Source organism: Acomys russatus, chromosome 4 (assembly GCF_903995435.1).
Source record: "Acomys russatus chromosome 4, mAcoRus1.1, whole genome shotgun sequence".
Classification (NCBI taxonomy): Eukaryota; Metazoa; Chordata; class Mammalia; order Rodentia; family Muridae; genus Acomys; species Acomys russatus.
In genome coordinates, this window is record NC_067140.1 from 19,788,465 (window position 1) to 19,805,114 (window position 16,650).

The 16,650-nt window shown below is 47.7% G+C and overlaps 1 protein-coding gene across 4 annotated transcripts in view; it reads right to left on the reverse strand.

The window, feature by feature from the left end:
* Positions 1 to 2,504: 2,504 nt before the first annotated feature.
* Bcas1 (brain enriched myelin associated protein 1) overlaps positions 2,505 to 16,650 on the reverse strand; it is a 73,891-nt gene continuing 59,745 nt past the window's right edge. For 3 of the 4 annotated variants that reach the window (XM_051143874.1, XM_051143872.1, XM_051143871.1), the window contains 3 exons: positions 10,399 to 10,464; positions 5,708 to 5,986; positions 2,505 to 2,798 (listed from right to left, as the gene is read on the reverse strand). In XM_051143874.1, the coding sequence (XP_050999831.1) occupies positions 2,724 to 2,798; positions 5,708 to 5,986; positions 10,399 to 10,464 (420 nt within the window). In that variant the 3' untranslated portion in view covers positions 2,505 to 2,723. The remainder of the gene's footprint in view (positions 2,799 to 5,707; positions 5,987 to 10,398; positions 10,465 to 16,650) is intronic. The other variant, XM_051143875.1, reaches the window with a different exon arrangement.

Genomic DNA, 16,650 nt, shown 5'->3' on the forward strand with positions numbered 1-16,650 from the left:
TGGGGGCTTACATTTCCTGGCCTTCATAAAAACAAAGGCAAAACCACAATTTCATTAGGAATGCCCTCTTCTTTGGCCTACAAGAAGGGAGGGGCCAGGGATAAAAGCTAGGGAAGGGCTTTGCCAAGCTTCTTCACAAAGAGCCCCTCCCCCACCCCAACCTGTGTTTGGTTTCCAGGAAGCAGGAGGGTGCCACTGCCTGGTGGCTTGAGTCAGTCACTTATTACTGCCTCTGTGCCTCCCTGTCCTGCCTGGAAACATTTCCCATCTGAGCTCAAAGCGTTGGTGGTGCCTTGTAAGGTGAAACTGGCCAAGATACTGTCACCTTCTTCTATGGGCTACACTGGCCCAGAGGCTCACCAAGGGTCACAGCAGGCAGTACAATATCCCAACCAGCCTCCGGGAAGCTTTACAAACAAAGGAATGGACAGCTGAGTGGTCTCCTTGATGGCAAATTGGAGGGCTGGGTAGTGTGGCCACTTCCTCCACCCTTCCAGCTTTCCCAAGATGCTTCTCCCCTCCCCACGCCCACCCCCTCTAGCATGGTATGACAGGAGCAGAGCAGGGAACATGGGGCCTGTGAACCGTGAAAGGAACAGACAATGATTTTCAAATCAGGTCAGGAGGACCCAGGAAGCAAATTTAGCTCAAAGGAAACCACTTCTGGTCTATATTTGAAACCTAGAATCCAGTCAGGGCTCTGGCAGCCCATAGGTCATGTTGCCTTTACTGCCTTCACTCCCGGGGGTTTAGGGACAGAGTTCTTCTTTAGATACATTTTCCAACTTCTCACTCAGCTTTAGGCACGGCCTCCTGTGCTCTCCTCTGTGACAGAACAGGGTAGCCAATGTTTATTTCTGACCCCTGTGAAATAGTTCTCACATACAGTGAGTTGTGAAACTGTGTGTGTGTATGTGGTTTTTTGTTTGTTTGTTTGTTTGTTTGTTTTTGGTTTTTCGAGACAGGATTTCTCTGTGTAGCCTTGGCCATCCTGGACTCACTTTGTAGACCAGGCTGGCCTCGAACTCATAGCGATCCGCCTGCCTCTGCCTCCCGAGTGCTGGGATTAAAGGCGTGCGCCACCACGCCCGGCATGTGTGTGTATGTGTAAAACCTGCTTGGCAGGAATTAATATATTCTATATGGACATCTGTGATCATCTTTGATTATCAGACTATTAAACAACTGACCCCAAGAAAATGACCCCCATCTGCCCCAGTCTCCAGATGGGGAAGGAAGAAGCTGAAGCCCTAGGAGTGGGGGTAGGGGTGGGGGTGGGGGGCTGCCAGAGGGGGTTTGCTTCCTGGAGAAAAGCTTACAGCTTGACAGAAAGACTTGCCAGGGGCTCACACCATGGTTGCATGTCCTGACTTTATCCAGTCTTATCCTCTTGTTAGAACCCTGAAGTTGGACTATGGGGGGTGGGAGAGGTTCTTGGCTCTTTCTCCCTCTTCCTGATATGGCCATATCGAATAAATCTCTTTTTCTGGTTTTCACTATTAAGTTGGCTCTTTTAATTGACATGAAGGTGTGTGTGTGAAGGCATATTTGAACATAAGTGGGCATCTGTAGTGGATGTTGTTTTTCACATGCATAGGAAGATGAAGCCCTAGCCATCAGAGATGGGATCTGTAATGTTTAGAATCAAAAGGCCTTAAAACTCAGTATTTTTTACATTAAATCAGAAAAAGTAAGGTACACCTTAGATGACCATCAGTCAGTCATACGCTACTTTGTGTTCCCCAACATAATGGACTCATGGTCCAATTCAATTCTTTATACAAGAATTAAAAAAAAAAAAAAAAAAAAAACCACCTCAAGTATTTGCATAATCTTCTGTCAATTTTTATTAACTGGGTTAGGGAGGGTTTTTATCAGAGCACATCATGAAAACATTAGGACATTACAGACAGGCGTGAGATAAGCGTCAGACGGAACAGATGAAGCAAGTCCCTCAGCCATCTGAGAAACATTAATAACGAAATATTGCAGAGACAAATCTTTGTTAGGGGTGCCGGATGCAAAGGGAAAAGCGGAGGTCTTGGTGCCACCTTGTGTTACAAAATAAACCTGCAACTTTATTTCCTTTCACCCTGTTTTTCCTTGTCCCTGTACCTCGTACTTCAGCAATAACTGTTCCTCCAAATCATCGTAAGCCCTCCCCAGTCAGTCACTTCCCTTCACCCATAATCTTCAAGGATCCCATCTGAAAAAGCGCCTCTTACCCATCTCTCTTTAGAGCCCACACATTCCACTCCAGACAGTTGGAGCTGCCTAATGCAGGGTCCCCACCCTGAGGACTCCTTCCCCAAAGCGTGAACTGAAAAAAAAAAAGGTTTTCCCTTCCCCTCTTCAGGGGTAGAGGAAGAATGGACACTTGCTACCAAGGAGACTATTCTCTTTCTCATAAGCATTTTTCTTCGGCAACTTACTGGACACTGCCATTTTTCATAACTTAGCACAAATGCCTTTATCTACCTACTCCCCCCATACCTGATGATCTCCCCCAGATCAACTAGTTAACCTGCTAACCCATTTTAACACTCATTTGCCAGGAAAGACTGGACCAGAGACGTAAATAATACACCTCGATCTACAACAATTTCAGGTTGGAGTTGTAGGCAGAATCTCATTGGCTGGCCAGGAGGAAAACAAATATATACACAGTGTGAGTCTGGACAGGAGATGGAGTGGGACGACCCGGTAGGGGCTGGGTGGTTTGTTTACTTGGATTTTCCGACTGGTCCGATGGATACGGGGTCCGTTTGCACTTGAGCATCCAACATCCGCTTTGGTCCCTGGAGAAAAACATAAAGCAGCCAGTATAAGACCAGCAGCAGCAAGGAGCGCTGACCACACACTTATTGTCAGCTGGGTCCTGTGTAAGCAAATACACCCTATTCATGTCTAGGTGGCCAGCTTCGGCATCTGGTGACACCGCTTTCCGGTTTTGTGATTTGTGTGTGACACATATATGATTTGATTTTTTTTTTTTTTTCCTTTTAAATGAGCGTGCTCAGACCCATCTCCGAGGGTTTTTTTCTGAGACAAAGTGTGCTCAGACTGTGACACACTTAAATAGTCCTAGGGGCAGTGGTGGCAGGGTCAGGGGGTATAGGGGGAGGGTGATGGGGGGTTTACTTCCTATTCTGGTTCATTCTAGACAGCTCATCCCAAGTTACTGTCAAGCAATTCATTCTTTCAGTGTCTCACAAAATGATGCCCCGGCTTATTCTTCCTCACTATCCAAAGTGATGTCACTACTCTTATCTGGCATCTTCTTCCTCTGTGGATTTAGTCCGCTGCATCCTCGGGGCCGTGCAAGTGCCTGGCATGGGAAGGGTATGCTGACTAATGTCTCGGTGTGGCAGGCGGATGCACGCAGGTACTGTTATGACTGTACTATGGCACTCAGACCATTTCTGTCACATGTAACTTAGACACGGTCAAAGTAGTCTTTCCTGCATACAGTTCTGTGAGCTCAGACTAATACAAAAGGTCATGTCAGCACCACCTAAATCAAAGCGTGCACCTCCCTTGTGTTTGCCAATCTCCCACTTACAAACCCGCACAACATCTGACCTTTCCCTATTCTACGGCTCTGGTTTTTTTTCCCCCCTAGGATCCTGTTTCATCTGTTTGTTTGATCTTCCAGATAGCATCTCATTGGGTAGCCTCGGCTGTCCTAGAACTCACTAGCTAGCTCAGGCTGGCCCTGGACTCACAGCAATCCTCCTGAGAGTTAGGACTATAGGCCTGCGCCACTATGCCTAGATTTTCTAGGATTTCATACCAAGGAATACTAGAACCCTTAGCCTTCCTGTCACACGTGAGTTGAGATTCATACATGTCACATGGCTCAGAGGCACTGTCACTGGTGGTTCTTTTTGCAGTATAAAATAGAACCTTACAACACAGGATTGTGCACAGAGCGCTACAAAGGAGGATGTAGCACCGTTTAGTACTTACTGTAGTAAGTTATATGTAGCATAAAAAGTACAGTATACTATAAAAGGTATGTGTATACTAGACTATATGATTACCATACACAACATATAATGTATATTACACAATGTATACACGCTATCTGCCACATAGTCTAGCATAGGAAATATAACACAACATAGTTTTTGTCTGTGTGTGTACGTGTGTTTGTGTGGTGTGCATGTGTTAGGACACACTCACGAGTTTGGTGCACATGTGAAGGCCGCAGGCTGATGCCAGGTGTCTTCCCCAATTGCTCTGACAGTGACTGAGACAGGGTCTCTCACGTGAACCAAGAACACACTGATTTGGCTAGTCTAGTCAACCACTTTGCCCCTGAGATCTCCTGTGACTGTGGCTTCCTGGCACTTACATGTGTCTTCAAGATCACAACGCTGATAACTTTGTGGCATGGTTGGAACAAATCTGATTGCCTTACCACTCTGCTTAAAACTGTAAGAGCAAAAGGATTCCCCTGCTCCCAGCAGTCCCATCTGCTCCTTCAGAGAAGAAGTAGCCGAGCATTTATATCCCTGACAGGTGTAGACACAGGAGGTCATCAGCGTGAGGCTGGCTCTTTATTAAATTCTTATGTCACAAAGCACAGTGTGACTGAGTGGCTAAACTCACCAAAACCTAATAGGAGAGTATCTTTTGTGTAGCACATAGTAGGGCTTCAGCCAATCACAGCCTAGTTTTCGCCAATCACAGACACACAACATATCATACCATGCCCAAATAAGGTAAATGCCGCATCATACCACCCTGATGCCTCTTGTAGCCAATCAGTGATGACTTTGTATCTGCATCCAACCTGTCAGCTGGTGGCTTGCAGGGCGGAGCTGGGCCCCGGCATCCTCTTCTGTTTCAGAGCTCTGCCTGATTCATGGACAGGCCTACCCTCATTACTCCATATTAAATCTGTTGAGTTTTTCTTTTTAACACTCAGTGATGATATGATATAAATGGGTCCGTGCTTGCTACTTCTTGTTAAATTGACACAGCCAGAGTCATCAGGGCAGAGGGACCGTCAACTGAGGAATAGCCTCTGATTTGACTGTAGACAAGTCTATGGGGGGCATTTTCTTGACTGCAGGTTGCTGTGGGAGGTCCCAGCCCAAAATGGATGGTGCCATCCCTTGGGCTGGTGGTCCTAGGTTGTATAAAATGGAGAGCAAATCAGCAAGCAGCATTCCTCCATGGTCTCTCCTTTAGTTCCTGCCTTCAGGTGCCTGCCCTGACTTCCCTCCACGAGGGACTCTAAACTGTAAGCTGAAACAATCCCTTTCCTCTTCAAGTTGCCTTTGGTCACAGTGTTTATCACAGCAATAGAAAGCAGACAGAATTGCAGCTGCTATAACAGGGAAACCGAGGCACCGAGAGGGTTCGAGTGACTCAGTCAAGGACACAGAGCTAGGAGGCAGTGAGCACTCACTCTGGGGGCATTGGCTCTTGGCCTCCATCTTCTCCCCATTGTTCCCTGTGCTATTTAGATTTTCCTGTCCCTACCACCTGGCATCTTTATCTTTCTTGCCCCCAACCTCGATCTCTAGAACAGCCTGTATGACTGTTGCTCTCTGTGCCCAGCACAGTGTCTGGCACTCAGTAGGTGAACAAGAATCATTTGTTTACCAGCTTTCCTGCCAGCCCCTGCCTTGGAGACAAATACATCACCCATTAACCAAGAACTGAGAAAGAAGACACAAACACCCTATCTGCTTACCAGGCCCTTTAGGAAACCCCCAAGAGACTGTCGCTGCTTCTCAGACCTCTTCGGGGTCTTGTCCCCATTTTGCAGCGAGTTTGCTTCCACCATGGGTGACTGCATGCACTGCACAGGCTCCTTGGCTTCCTGTTTGCTGCTCTTCTGCTTGTTGGTCTCAGCCACTGACTTCTTCTCCACCGATTTCTTGTCCTTCGATGAGGTCTCCTTGCTTTTCTGGGCTGTTCCCACGGGCTCTGGCTCTGGGGGCGAGGGCGTCTTCTCCGTGGGGTTTGACGTCTACAGCAATTTCAAACAAAGCCCCTGTTTACTGTCTGAAAGATGATTCTTAATAGCAGAGAGGTAAATGCGTTAAAACAGAGATGTTCAGATGTTGGAAATGAGTTTGGGTAAAATGTGGGGCGGGGGGGGGGGGGAATCATCAAGGCTGTGCATAGCAGGGGACACTTATTTACATATTTATCTTGTAATCAATACTTATGTTTTCCCTGCCGGCACTCTCCCTTCATTGGCAAACTACATAAATAACTTGGGCTGAGCCATTTAAGTCCCGAGGGCCTCTATCTTCCCAACTGTAAACTGAGGGAGTAATAAGAGCTACTCCATGAAATCTAGGCAGATTAATCCTACCTCAGGCACATGGCCCAGATCGGAGCATTCACAGCAGTGTACATGATGAGGCATGTACAGCTCTGATTGGCTCAGGATAGCTGAAGACAGCTCTGATTGGCTCAGGATAGCTGAAGACAGCTCTGATTGGCTCAGTGTAGTGGAAGACAGTCTGATTGGTTTATGATAGTGGGCCACAGAAGCTGATCTGATTTTTGAGCTTAGGTAGAATGATCTAGAGGCTTGGCTTCAGTTCTATCAGATTTGAAGCTATGAAAATATAAGCCCGGACCTTTGAGACTTTGTTTCAAGATATCAGTGTGGATGTTAGCGTATGTGACCTTGGATTCAGCCATTCCTGAAGCCCTCCTGAAGCCCGTAGGTCATAGGTCAGTATTGATAGGGTTTCCTGTAATTAGCACAAGCGACTTATTTCTTGGGAGCTCATTCTGAATTCATAATTATGTGAAACTGACCTTTTATTTCATGAAATGGTAGTTGAAAAAAACCTCGATGCTTATTTTTTGGTTTGTGTGGACATCTTTCAATACCAAAATGAGATACCCTGCAGGGTATCTACAATGAAAAAGCTTTAAAAACCCAAGTCCTAGAAGATTCTGGTAAGACTAGCTACATTTACCCAGGGAAAAAAAAAAAAAAAAAACCAAAAACCAAAAACAAACAAACAAACAAAAAACAAAAACAAAACAAAAAACCCCCCAAAACCCAAAAAATAAACAAAAACAAAAACACCCCCCCCCCAGAATCTTGCAGGATGTTGAAATCGTTTCTTCATCACGTTTTTTTAAACTCAGAGGTCCACCAGTACAGACAATATAAAAGCGGAAAAGACCCCCCCACCCCCACCTGCACGAGCCCGCTGAGGCTCAAGTAAGGTCTGTGGTGTCAGGTGGACACAGGTCTTAGCCATTCTGGCTTTGGTACAAGGGAGGCACACTGGAGTAGCTGGATAAATTTGATGAACCAGTGACACACACAGCATCCCACGGGCTAGTGCTGCTCAGATCCTAGTCAGGAGACCCCAGGACTCGACATGGCCAGCCCGAGACTCAAACTGGAGATCTTCCAGCCTCTGCCTCCCAAGTGCTGGTGTTAGAATTACAAACCCATGCCCCACGTCACCACAAACAACGGAAGTATAGCTGCTGCCCCATGGGCCACACTTGAACCCTTGGTACAGGTCTACAAACGCTGGTTCATGAAGTCAGGGAGTCTTGATGGCAGAGCTGCAGTGTTGACCAAGAATAAAAGCAAGTGTTTTCCACTAGTGAAGCCAGCACAGCCCTGAGAAAGATGCAGAAGGCAAGTGGACAGGCTGCGCTTGAGTCTGAGCTCATGGAGACTGCAGCTCTCCAGGAAGCAGATACCCTTGGATGTAGCCAGCACCCTTCAAATTATTCTGCAGCCACTGGGTCCCTAATCCTGTCATTTCTCAGCAGCCAAAGCTGTAGCAAGTGCTAACACACAAGAATCCCTGAAGTATAGGAAGCCCAGAGCGACTGTCTCTCCTCAGGATGAAGGGACCCCCATCACGATGCTCCTTGGGAAGGCCAGGGACCTGTGATACTCTGTGAACCCCTGAACTCCCTGTCCATAAAATACGTGGAGGATGTTAGCATCTAGCCGTGACTCGAAAGCCCACCCTGGAGTCAGGGACCTGGCTAGAATATAGTTCTAATGGGTCCTCATTGTGTGAACAGGCATCGGGAGCCTTCTCATGCCCTCTTCTGCGTAAGGTCACCTGAGGGTCAGATGACCACATCTGGCTGGTCCATGTGGAATGCCAACACACAGTAGAGGTCCAGGACAAGGAACTGACAGCTTCGTGTTCAGGAAAGTCCCGGGCCCACAGGTTAGCAGAAGAGCAGGCCACCCTGGTGACATTGCCTGCAGTTCCTCTTTTTAGGAAACTGTGAGGCTGAGTGCACTGTGTAGACCAAGCACCAGGAAACAGTGACTCAGAGGCACACACTAGGGCCCACTGCTCACTCATATTGCCCAGTGTGAACCTCCCCCCCCCCTGCCCCACCCCGCCAGCCTCAGGGACTCCCCCTCTCTTCTCAGGAAAAACTCTGTCTGGGAACAAGGCTTTTCCTTGTTACTTCTGTCCAGTTTGTTAGGGCTTAGGATGCTGGCTGCTGATTTTTGGTTAAGTCCCAGCTCTTGGAGATACTGCTCCAAAGTGTATGTGTGTATGTGTGTGTGTGTGTGTGTGTGTGAGAGAGAGAGGGGGGGGGTGGGGGGGACACCTTTCAGGGGTCTTTCTTGCTATTTTTTAATGCTGTGCTGTGTGCTCCAGGCTAGCTAGCCCATGAACTTCTGGGTAATTCTGTCTTTGTCTTCCATTTCTCCACAGGAATGCTGGGATTACAGATGTCCACCACTACATCCAGATTTTTGTCGGGGGCCTCGGATTTGAACTCAGGTTGACAGGCTAGCATGACCAGCGTTTACCCACTGAGTGATCTCTCTAGCTCATAGTTTTCTTTCTGTATAAAGTTTGAGCTCCGAAGTGGCTGAGATTATAGATTTGGAGGGCCAACATAGATATATAAAAATAATAGAAAAACATTATATTTTTAAATATTCTAATATATTTATAATATATGAAACCATATATAGAAGTTTTCTAATTATTAATAGAAACAGAAACTCTAGACCGTATTCTGAGTTATGCTAGAGAGTCATGTGATATGAGCCTCACAATACGGTGATTATTCCCCACCAACAGTTTAATAATAATGAGAAGCAGCATCTGCAATTGGTTGAGTTATGCAACTCCAATTCATACCTTAAAAGTCCCTTTTGTGACTGTGTTTGGAATAAAGTAATAATTCACATTAAGAAAAAAAAATAATTCACATTAAATGGCATACAGATGGGCTGATGCCAAAGGTTTAGCATCGTTACAGGAAGAGGCACCAGGGGGCGCTCTCCTCCCGTTTCCCATGCAAGACAGAAGGCAGCCATTTGCAAGCAAGGAAGGGACCCTTCAGTAGAGACTGAACCTCACCAGTACTTAGATTTTAGCCTTTCTAGCCAACAGCAATGTGAGAAAAGAAGTTTCTGTGGTTTGAGCCCCTCAGTTTTTGGTGTTTTGTTATGGCATCCTACACTGATATAAACTATTTATTGAGCCCTCCACACCAGTGCTGTAGGACACCCTATGGTGTTTTCTTCCCCTACATTGTCCTAGGTGAGGAAACCAAGGCACTGGGAGGTTGGTGACTCTGTCAAAACACCCACAGCACTCCCCCAACACACATACAAAACCCTAAACAAACAAAAAAGCCCTGCCTAAGCCAGGATCTGACCCAGGCCCTTTGAATCTAAAATGCAGGCTTTTAAGCATTTCTTAAAATTAACACAAGAATGTTTGACATTTTTGTAGCGGTGCCAGATTATAAAATGGGGGGAATTTCCCTCCTTCTGCCTCTCAAGTTGCCGGCGTGTATTCCCCTGACTGGTTTTCTGCAGTGCTGGGCTGGAACCCAGGACTTTGTGTATGTGAGAGCGACTGAGCTACCACCCAGCCTGATGGTCCCATGTTCAAAAGAAAGATCCTGCACAGACATAAAACGGTCTGTTCGTTAATAGTCAAGAAAGGAAGCAAGCGAACAACTTTCATGTAATAGTTCCTACTCTGCACCAGACACCACACGAGGAGATAGATAGAAAACCAGAAGCACCCGCTGGCTCCACACAGGAGTGAGAAGGATCAGGAGAGACAGACGGGAGAATCGTTACAATATCACGAAGTGAAGGAACAAGAAGGCAGCAAAGCCTGAAGGGCACAGGATCCCTTTGAGGAGGAGACGTTTCTGCTAGAACTTGAGGTCCGGGAAGAAATGTTCTATATGAAGAGAGAAGAGCAGGGGCGGCAGAGCTGAGGACTCTAGTTCGTACCAGGTCTGCGGAGCCCAACACAGTAGGGCATACCATGGGGGCTCAATCGGGAAATGTTCCCCGCGAGGCTGAGGCTTGCATGGACGGTGAGCCTGGAGACCGTGAGCGAGCACCAGGTAACCCCGCCGCCAGGCTGAGGCGCGAAGGTCACTTACTTGGCAGCTGGAGTCCTTCCCATTAGTTTCTTCCGAGCGGGTGGTCCCGTCTCTCCCTTTCACTGACTAAAACAACAAACAGACAGCATCCTTTCAGTGAGCACAACAACACGGCGGCGGGGATGAACAGATGCGCGCACTTCTTCCAAACCCGGGTTTAGGGCCAAGACACTAGAAGAGCAACTGGAAAGGGGTCCCTCACAGAGAAGTGGGTGTTTGTGTCATCAGAGTCCGCTGGAATTCAAGCGTTAGCTTCCTAAAGGGGTGGCAAAAGTCCCTTACCTTGGGATTCTATGATTCTGAGATGAACGGATCATGAGGAAAACGCTAGTGTTGACACTGGCCCTGATGGGTACACACCTATTGTTGCAGAATGCTGCCTTCTGGGCGTGACAGGACTGCCATGGAGCAGCTGTGACTGCAGTAAGAGACCTTCAACATCACGCCTGTTGACTGTCCCTCACAGAAGCTGGGGGAGCATTAGACCCTCACCTGAGAGTCCAGCCCCTCCCTTCCCAGCAGTATGAGATTCTGCCCCAGCTGTTTGTGGTCTGGGGGGGGGGTGCTAGGGCACAGTGTGTGGAAGGTTAACTGGGCAGAGGGGTGCAGTTCCAACTAGCTGGCTATGAGGAAGTCATTATCCATGTTGGGGTGGGACCTTCCAGCGCTACAGCTACTTTGGGGCCACCCCAGCTCACCCAACAACCCCTAGTTGTGGAAATAAGCCCAACACACTCATCGGTTTGCAACCTAAGACCTCAGTGGAGTTTTTACTGTGCTCAGTCACTGGTCCCCTATATGGGGTGAACGGACATCTGTTCCTGCCTCCCCAGGAGAACACTTGTAATTCCAGCACTTAGGGGCTGAGGCAGCAGGACCCTGAGATAGCCTAGGCTAAATGAGACCCTCTTTCAGAAGGGGAAGGAGAAGAAGAAAGTAGTGCTAGAAGGAGGAGGTAGTTAAAGAAATGAATGTATGAATGAACGAATGAACAAACGGACGAATAACTAGGCATTTTAGCAGCATTCCATTGGTGCTACCTGGCTGCTTTCTTTTTTTCTTTCTATTTTCAGCCAATTGAGAGTTGTTAGTGAGTGGTCCATTCGCCACCCTTTAGCGCCCCCTAGAGCCAGTGGCTTCCTTGACAGGGCGGCATCTAGTTGAATCTGCACTTTTGATTCCTTCCACCAGGTGAGCTGAGCTTCTAAATTGTGACCACAGGCACAGAGGCATCCACTCACCTGGGGATTTGGTAGAAAGATGCACTTTTTCCACACCTGTTTAGATCTGGATTGGCTGAATCATTAACTCTGGGGGTTGGCGCTCAGCCACCTTGTTTAATAAGCTCCTCGGGGCTTCTTAAGGGTCTAAGTAGTCAGCGCTCTAACTGGCCACAGTCGCACTCAGGCTCACCCTGGGCTAGGTGGCTTTCACTGTGCATGCTGTGGTGCTCAGTGCACGATGCAATCAAATACTCACGGGAAGTGATGATGAACGCTCGGGTCTGGTCAGCAGCACTGACCCAGGTGTAATGTCTGAAGGTCATTTCTTAGCATCGTCTCCTTCCCGCTGTGCAGGGAAGGGGGACTAAGCAGTGTGGGACAAAGAGGAGACTCCCAGCTGCAATGTCATCAACTGGGCTGTTCCCTTAGCAGACAGCATGCACTCACTACGCACAGTCAAGAACACTTAATCCTAAGAACAGGAGAGGCTGGTGGGGGTGGGTGGGTGGGGGGCAGCTGGCTCTGTGGTTAAAGCACCTTTTATGAAAACAGCAGATGTGGGGACAGAGCTCAGACCCCAGAAAGCTGGATGGGCAGGCGACCACCTATAATTCCAGGTCACAGGAGGTAGAGGCAGAATTGCTGGAGATCAGGCTAGCTAGGCTAGTCATATCTGAGAGCTTCTGGTTCAACCAAGAGACCTTGCCTTAACACATAAGGAAGACTCCCAACACCAGCCTCAGACACACGGGTACACATATGCATGTACACTCCCCCCACATGTGTACCCATGTACAGGCAAAGATGCATAGAAACACACATACCAAACGTGCATGACAAACAAAACCTTACAGGTGCTCAATTGCATTCTGCATGATGAGCGTTACAGGCTTCAGTTGTCGGAGGTATGATGCTTAGGGTGTCAAAGGGAAGGCTAACTGAGTGGCCGCTGAGTGAAGGCGGTGTGCGAAGAGAGAAAAATGTGTACGGCTGGTTCACCACAGCAGAGCCTTAACAGAGGGGAATCGTCTTTTCTCATTTTCAGAGCAAGCAAAATAGAAGCTCAGAGACACTAAGAGGGCTGTGGAACTAGCCGGTTAGGGTCCCACGCTGTGACAGCGGGCAGTGAGTCCCCGCGCCAAAGTCTAAGCCACACCTGCCATTCTACCTCCCCAAGGAGGAGCAGGCGCCACTCAATCGATAGTGGTGATTGACCATCTACTTGAAATTAGATTATTCGCATGAGGTAAATTGAAGTTAGATTAAGCCAGTGGATGCGGGCTTGGAGAAGACAGACACTGATGAACCTAAAGTGCAGACGTTTGGGAGACCCGCGCACTCACAAGGTGGACACTGGTCTTCTTAAGTATGACTTGGTATTGCTGACCAAACAACAGAAGCACCAACTAGGACCATCAAAAGTTTGGACAGAGCGTGAGGGTCGCTGCATCTGTCCTTATCCCTAAAGGCACATCGCCAGAGTACCCCATGCACAGAGAACAGCCTTGATGAGTGTCTCCTGATTGGTTAGGAATGGAGACCAGGATGCCACCAAGTTCCATGAACTTGCCTTTTCTTTCTTTTTTGAGACAGGATCTGCTCCACTGCCCAGGCAGGCCTTGAACTCACCATCTGTTGGCTTCGGCCTTCTGAGTAACTGGGATTTATCAGCATGCACCACTCTGGTGGTTTAAATAAGAATGGCCCCTATAGGCTCATATAATTAAATGCTTAGTCTCTAGGGTGTGAACTCTTTAAGATGAGAAGAATTAGGAGGGATGGCTTTGTTGAAGGAAGTGTGTCACTTGGGGTAGGCTTTGAGGTTTCAAAAGCCCATGCCAGACCCAGTCAGTCAGTCAGTCAGTCAGTCAGTCAGTTTGTCTCTGCTTCTATCTCTCTTCCTGTTGCCTGTTGCTTGTGGATGTGGCTCAGTGTCTCAGCTACGTCTCCAGCACCGTGCCTGCTGGCGTATCGCCATGCTGTCTGCCATGATGCTTATAGACCGATCTTCTAAAACTATGAGCAAGCTCCCAGCCAAGTGCTCCCTTTCATACAAGGTGCCTATGTCATGGATGGCGTCTTTTCACAGCAACAGACCACTGACTCAGACGAGCAGTGCTCCTGGCTTCCATGCACGCATTCTTCTTAGAGCCTTCACTGTAGTGGGAACCACAGAGGTTTCCAAGGGAACTTTGGGTGTGCCCTTCACGTGGAATTTAGATCCTTGGGCTTGGAGAGTGGCTCCTCTTTCCTCTGGGTCTTCTGAGGGTCACCTGTGCTGTTCTGAGATGCTTGATCTTGCCAGAGTTGTTGAGAAAAGGAATCGAGTCCTTTGGCTGTTGCTGTCAGCCCTCCTACCACCTGCTAATGCTTTGGCACTCTGGGATCTCGCTTGGTCCCCTGGGTTCAGACCGTGTAGAAAGAGCCCTTGTACTCACCCACACTCCAGCATGGCCCTCAGAATGTGGCTTCTGTCTGTATTAGTTAGACCTTGGGGGCCATGTATATTTGTGCCTGTAGGTGGGTGGGAAGTGCTTTTGTGTGGCAGTGTGCATGCATGTGGCTGCCCCAGGTCAACACTGAGTGACACTTCCCGGAAAGCATGCACCTGTTGTTTTTGACACAGTCTCTCACTGAACCTGGAACTCACCAACTTAGCTGCCTGGCCAGGGATCCCCACAAATCTGCCTGTTTCTGCTTCTTCCATGCTGAAACTACAACCGTAGGCTATCATGCCTGGCCTTTTAAATATGGGCGCTGGGGGTGAAACTCAAGCCCCCATACTTGAAAAGCAGTTTACCAAATGAGTAACCCACCCCTTCAGGGAAAACGTTTAGTTGCAGAACACAAACACATGTTTGGTGGCTTGAATGAGACTGTCCCCCATAGGCTCTGGCATTTCAACACTTGCTCCCTAGTTGGTGATACTGTCTGGGGAGGCTTGGGAGGTATGGCCTTGTTGGAGAGAGCATGCCACTGGAGGTGGCTTTGGGAGTTTAAGGACTCTTGTTCATTTCTGTTCTCTGTTTCCTCCTTTCAGTTGGAGATGTGACCATTCGGCTTCCGGTTCCAATCCCATGCCTCTGCTTTGCCACCATGAACTCATTTCTCTCTGGAGCTATTGGCCCAAGTAAACGTCACATTGTTTTACAATAGCAATAGAAAAGTGGCCAATACAACACAAATGAACAAAATTGCTTTTGTTTGTTTGTTTTTGGTTTCTCTGTGTAGCCTCGTCTATCCTGGAACTCACTTTGTAGATCAGGCTGGCCTCGAACTCAGAGATCCACCAGCCTGTGTCTCCCAAGCACTGAGATTAAAGGTGTGTCCCACCAATGAAATAGCTTTTGTTTTTGCTTTTGGTTTTGGTTTTCCAAGACAGGGTTTCTCTGTGTAGCCTTGGCTATCCGGGACTTTGTAGACCAGGCTGGCCTTGAACTCACATCGATTTGCCTGCCTCTGCCTCTCTGAGTTAGGATTAAAGGTATGCCCCACCACAATGGCTCAATTCCATCCACCCACTCCAAGCCTGCTGATGGCTTTTCTGGATTCATTTGGAAGCACAAGAAGCTGTATGTTTGCCAAGCTGACTGACTGCTGGCTTCACACAAAGATGTCACTGAGTTCACCTGAGGCCACTTCCTTAGTAATCCCTGTCATGAGAAATAATTCCTCCCACCCGCCCTCCCTCACCCTGCTTTTTCCTTCCTAACTCTGCAGAACCTTCTTTTAGTAACAACCCAGATAACCCAGGTTGGGCTTTGCCGTCCACATGATGGTAGCTACTGAGCCTTATCTTTATTTGCTGTCAAAAGTAGCAGTTACTGTTTGAGGATACTACAATTCTTTCAGAGACAATTTAGTGCTCTGTAGAAAAGTTTAGAGGCTTGGAAGCCATCTCCGAGCTGTCCCTGCTGTCTGCTGACTGCCTTGTTTCACGAGTGGTTTTGTTCGTGAGACTCAGGGTGAAGCATCTCAGTCTGTAGTTTAGAAGAGACGCAGGGGTCTGAGCCTCGCATATTAATGATGCCAGTTTTCATTGCTTGCGTGGTGCAATCTGATAATTTGATGCTCTAAGGAGTATTGAGGTTGCTTCCAACATGGGTCACTCAGATGGTCGACATTTGAGCAGGAGCATTTGGTGGATGTTCACATTTTGTTTGGAAAGGAGTGCAAATGGATTTTGACTCTTCAGCCAAAGAAGACAGTTAAAATGAGTGGGATGGGTGTGGTGGCACAAGCCTTTAATTCCGGCACCGGGAGACAGGGGCATGGTGGATGCATTAGTCAGGGGTCTTTAGAGTCATAGAACTTATAGAATGGATATCTATCTATCTATCTATCTATCTATCTATCTATCTATCTATCTATCTATCTGGGATTTATTGGAATGACTTACAGGCTTGCAGTCCAACTAATCCAACAAGTATAGGCTGTGAATGGAAAGTCCAAGAATCCAGTAGTTGCTTAGTCTCAAAAGGCTGGATGTCTCAGCTGACCTTCAGTAGATGCTGGAATCCTGAAGAAATAGGCTGCAATGCCAGTGAAGGAACGGATGTGCCAGCGAGGTGAGGGCAGGCAGAGAGCAAAAGCTTCCTTCTTCTCTGTCCTTATATAAGCTCCCAGCAGAAGGTGTGTCCTGCATTAAAGGCGTGTCTTCTCACCTCAAGATCGAGATCAAAGCCCTGTGTCTTCCTACCTTAAAAGTCTGGACTAGAAATAGATTCATCTAAGCAGCAGGGCTAGCCTGGTCTACTTAGTGAGTTCAAGGACAGCCAGGTCTACGTGGAGAATCCTTGTCTCAACAAACAAACAGAAAACACCACCCTCAAGCCAAAGAAGAAGTAGGGTGATCTTATCTATCTATCTATCTATCTATCTATCTATCTATCTATCTATCTACCTACCTACCTACCTACCTATCGGGTCTCATGTAGCCCAGGGTTGGCCTCCAACTTATTATGTACCCAAAGATGATCTTGAACTTCTGATCCTCCTGCATCCCTGTCCTGAATGCTGGGATTACAGA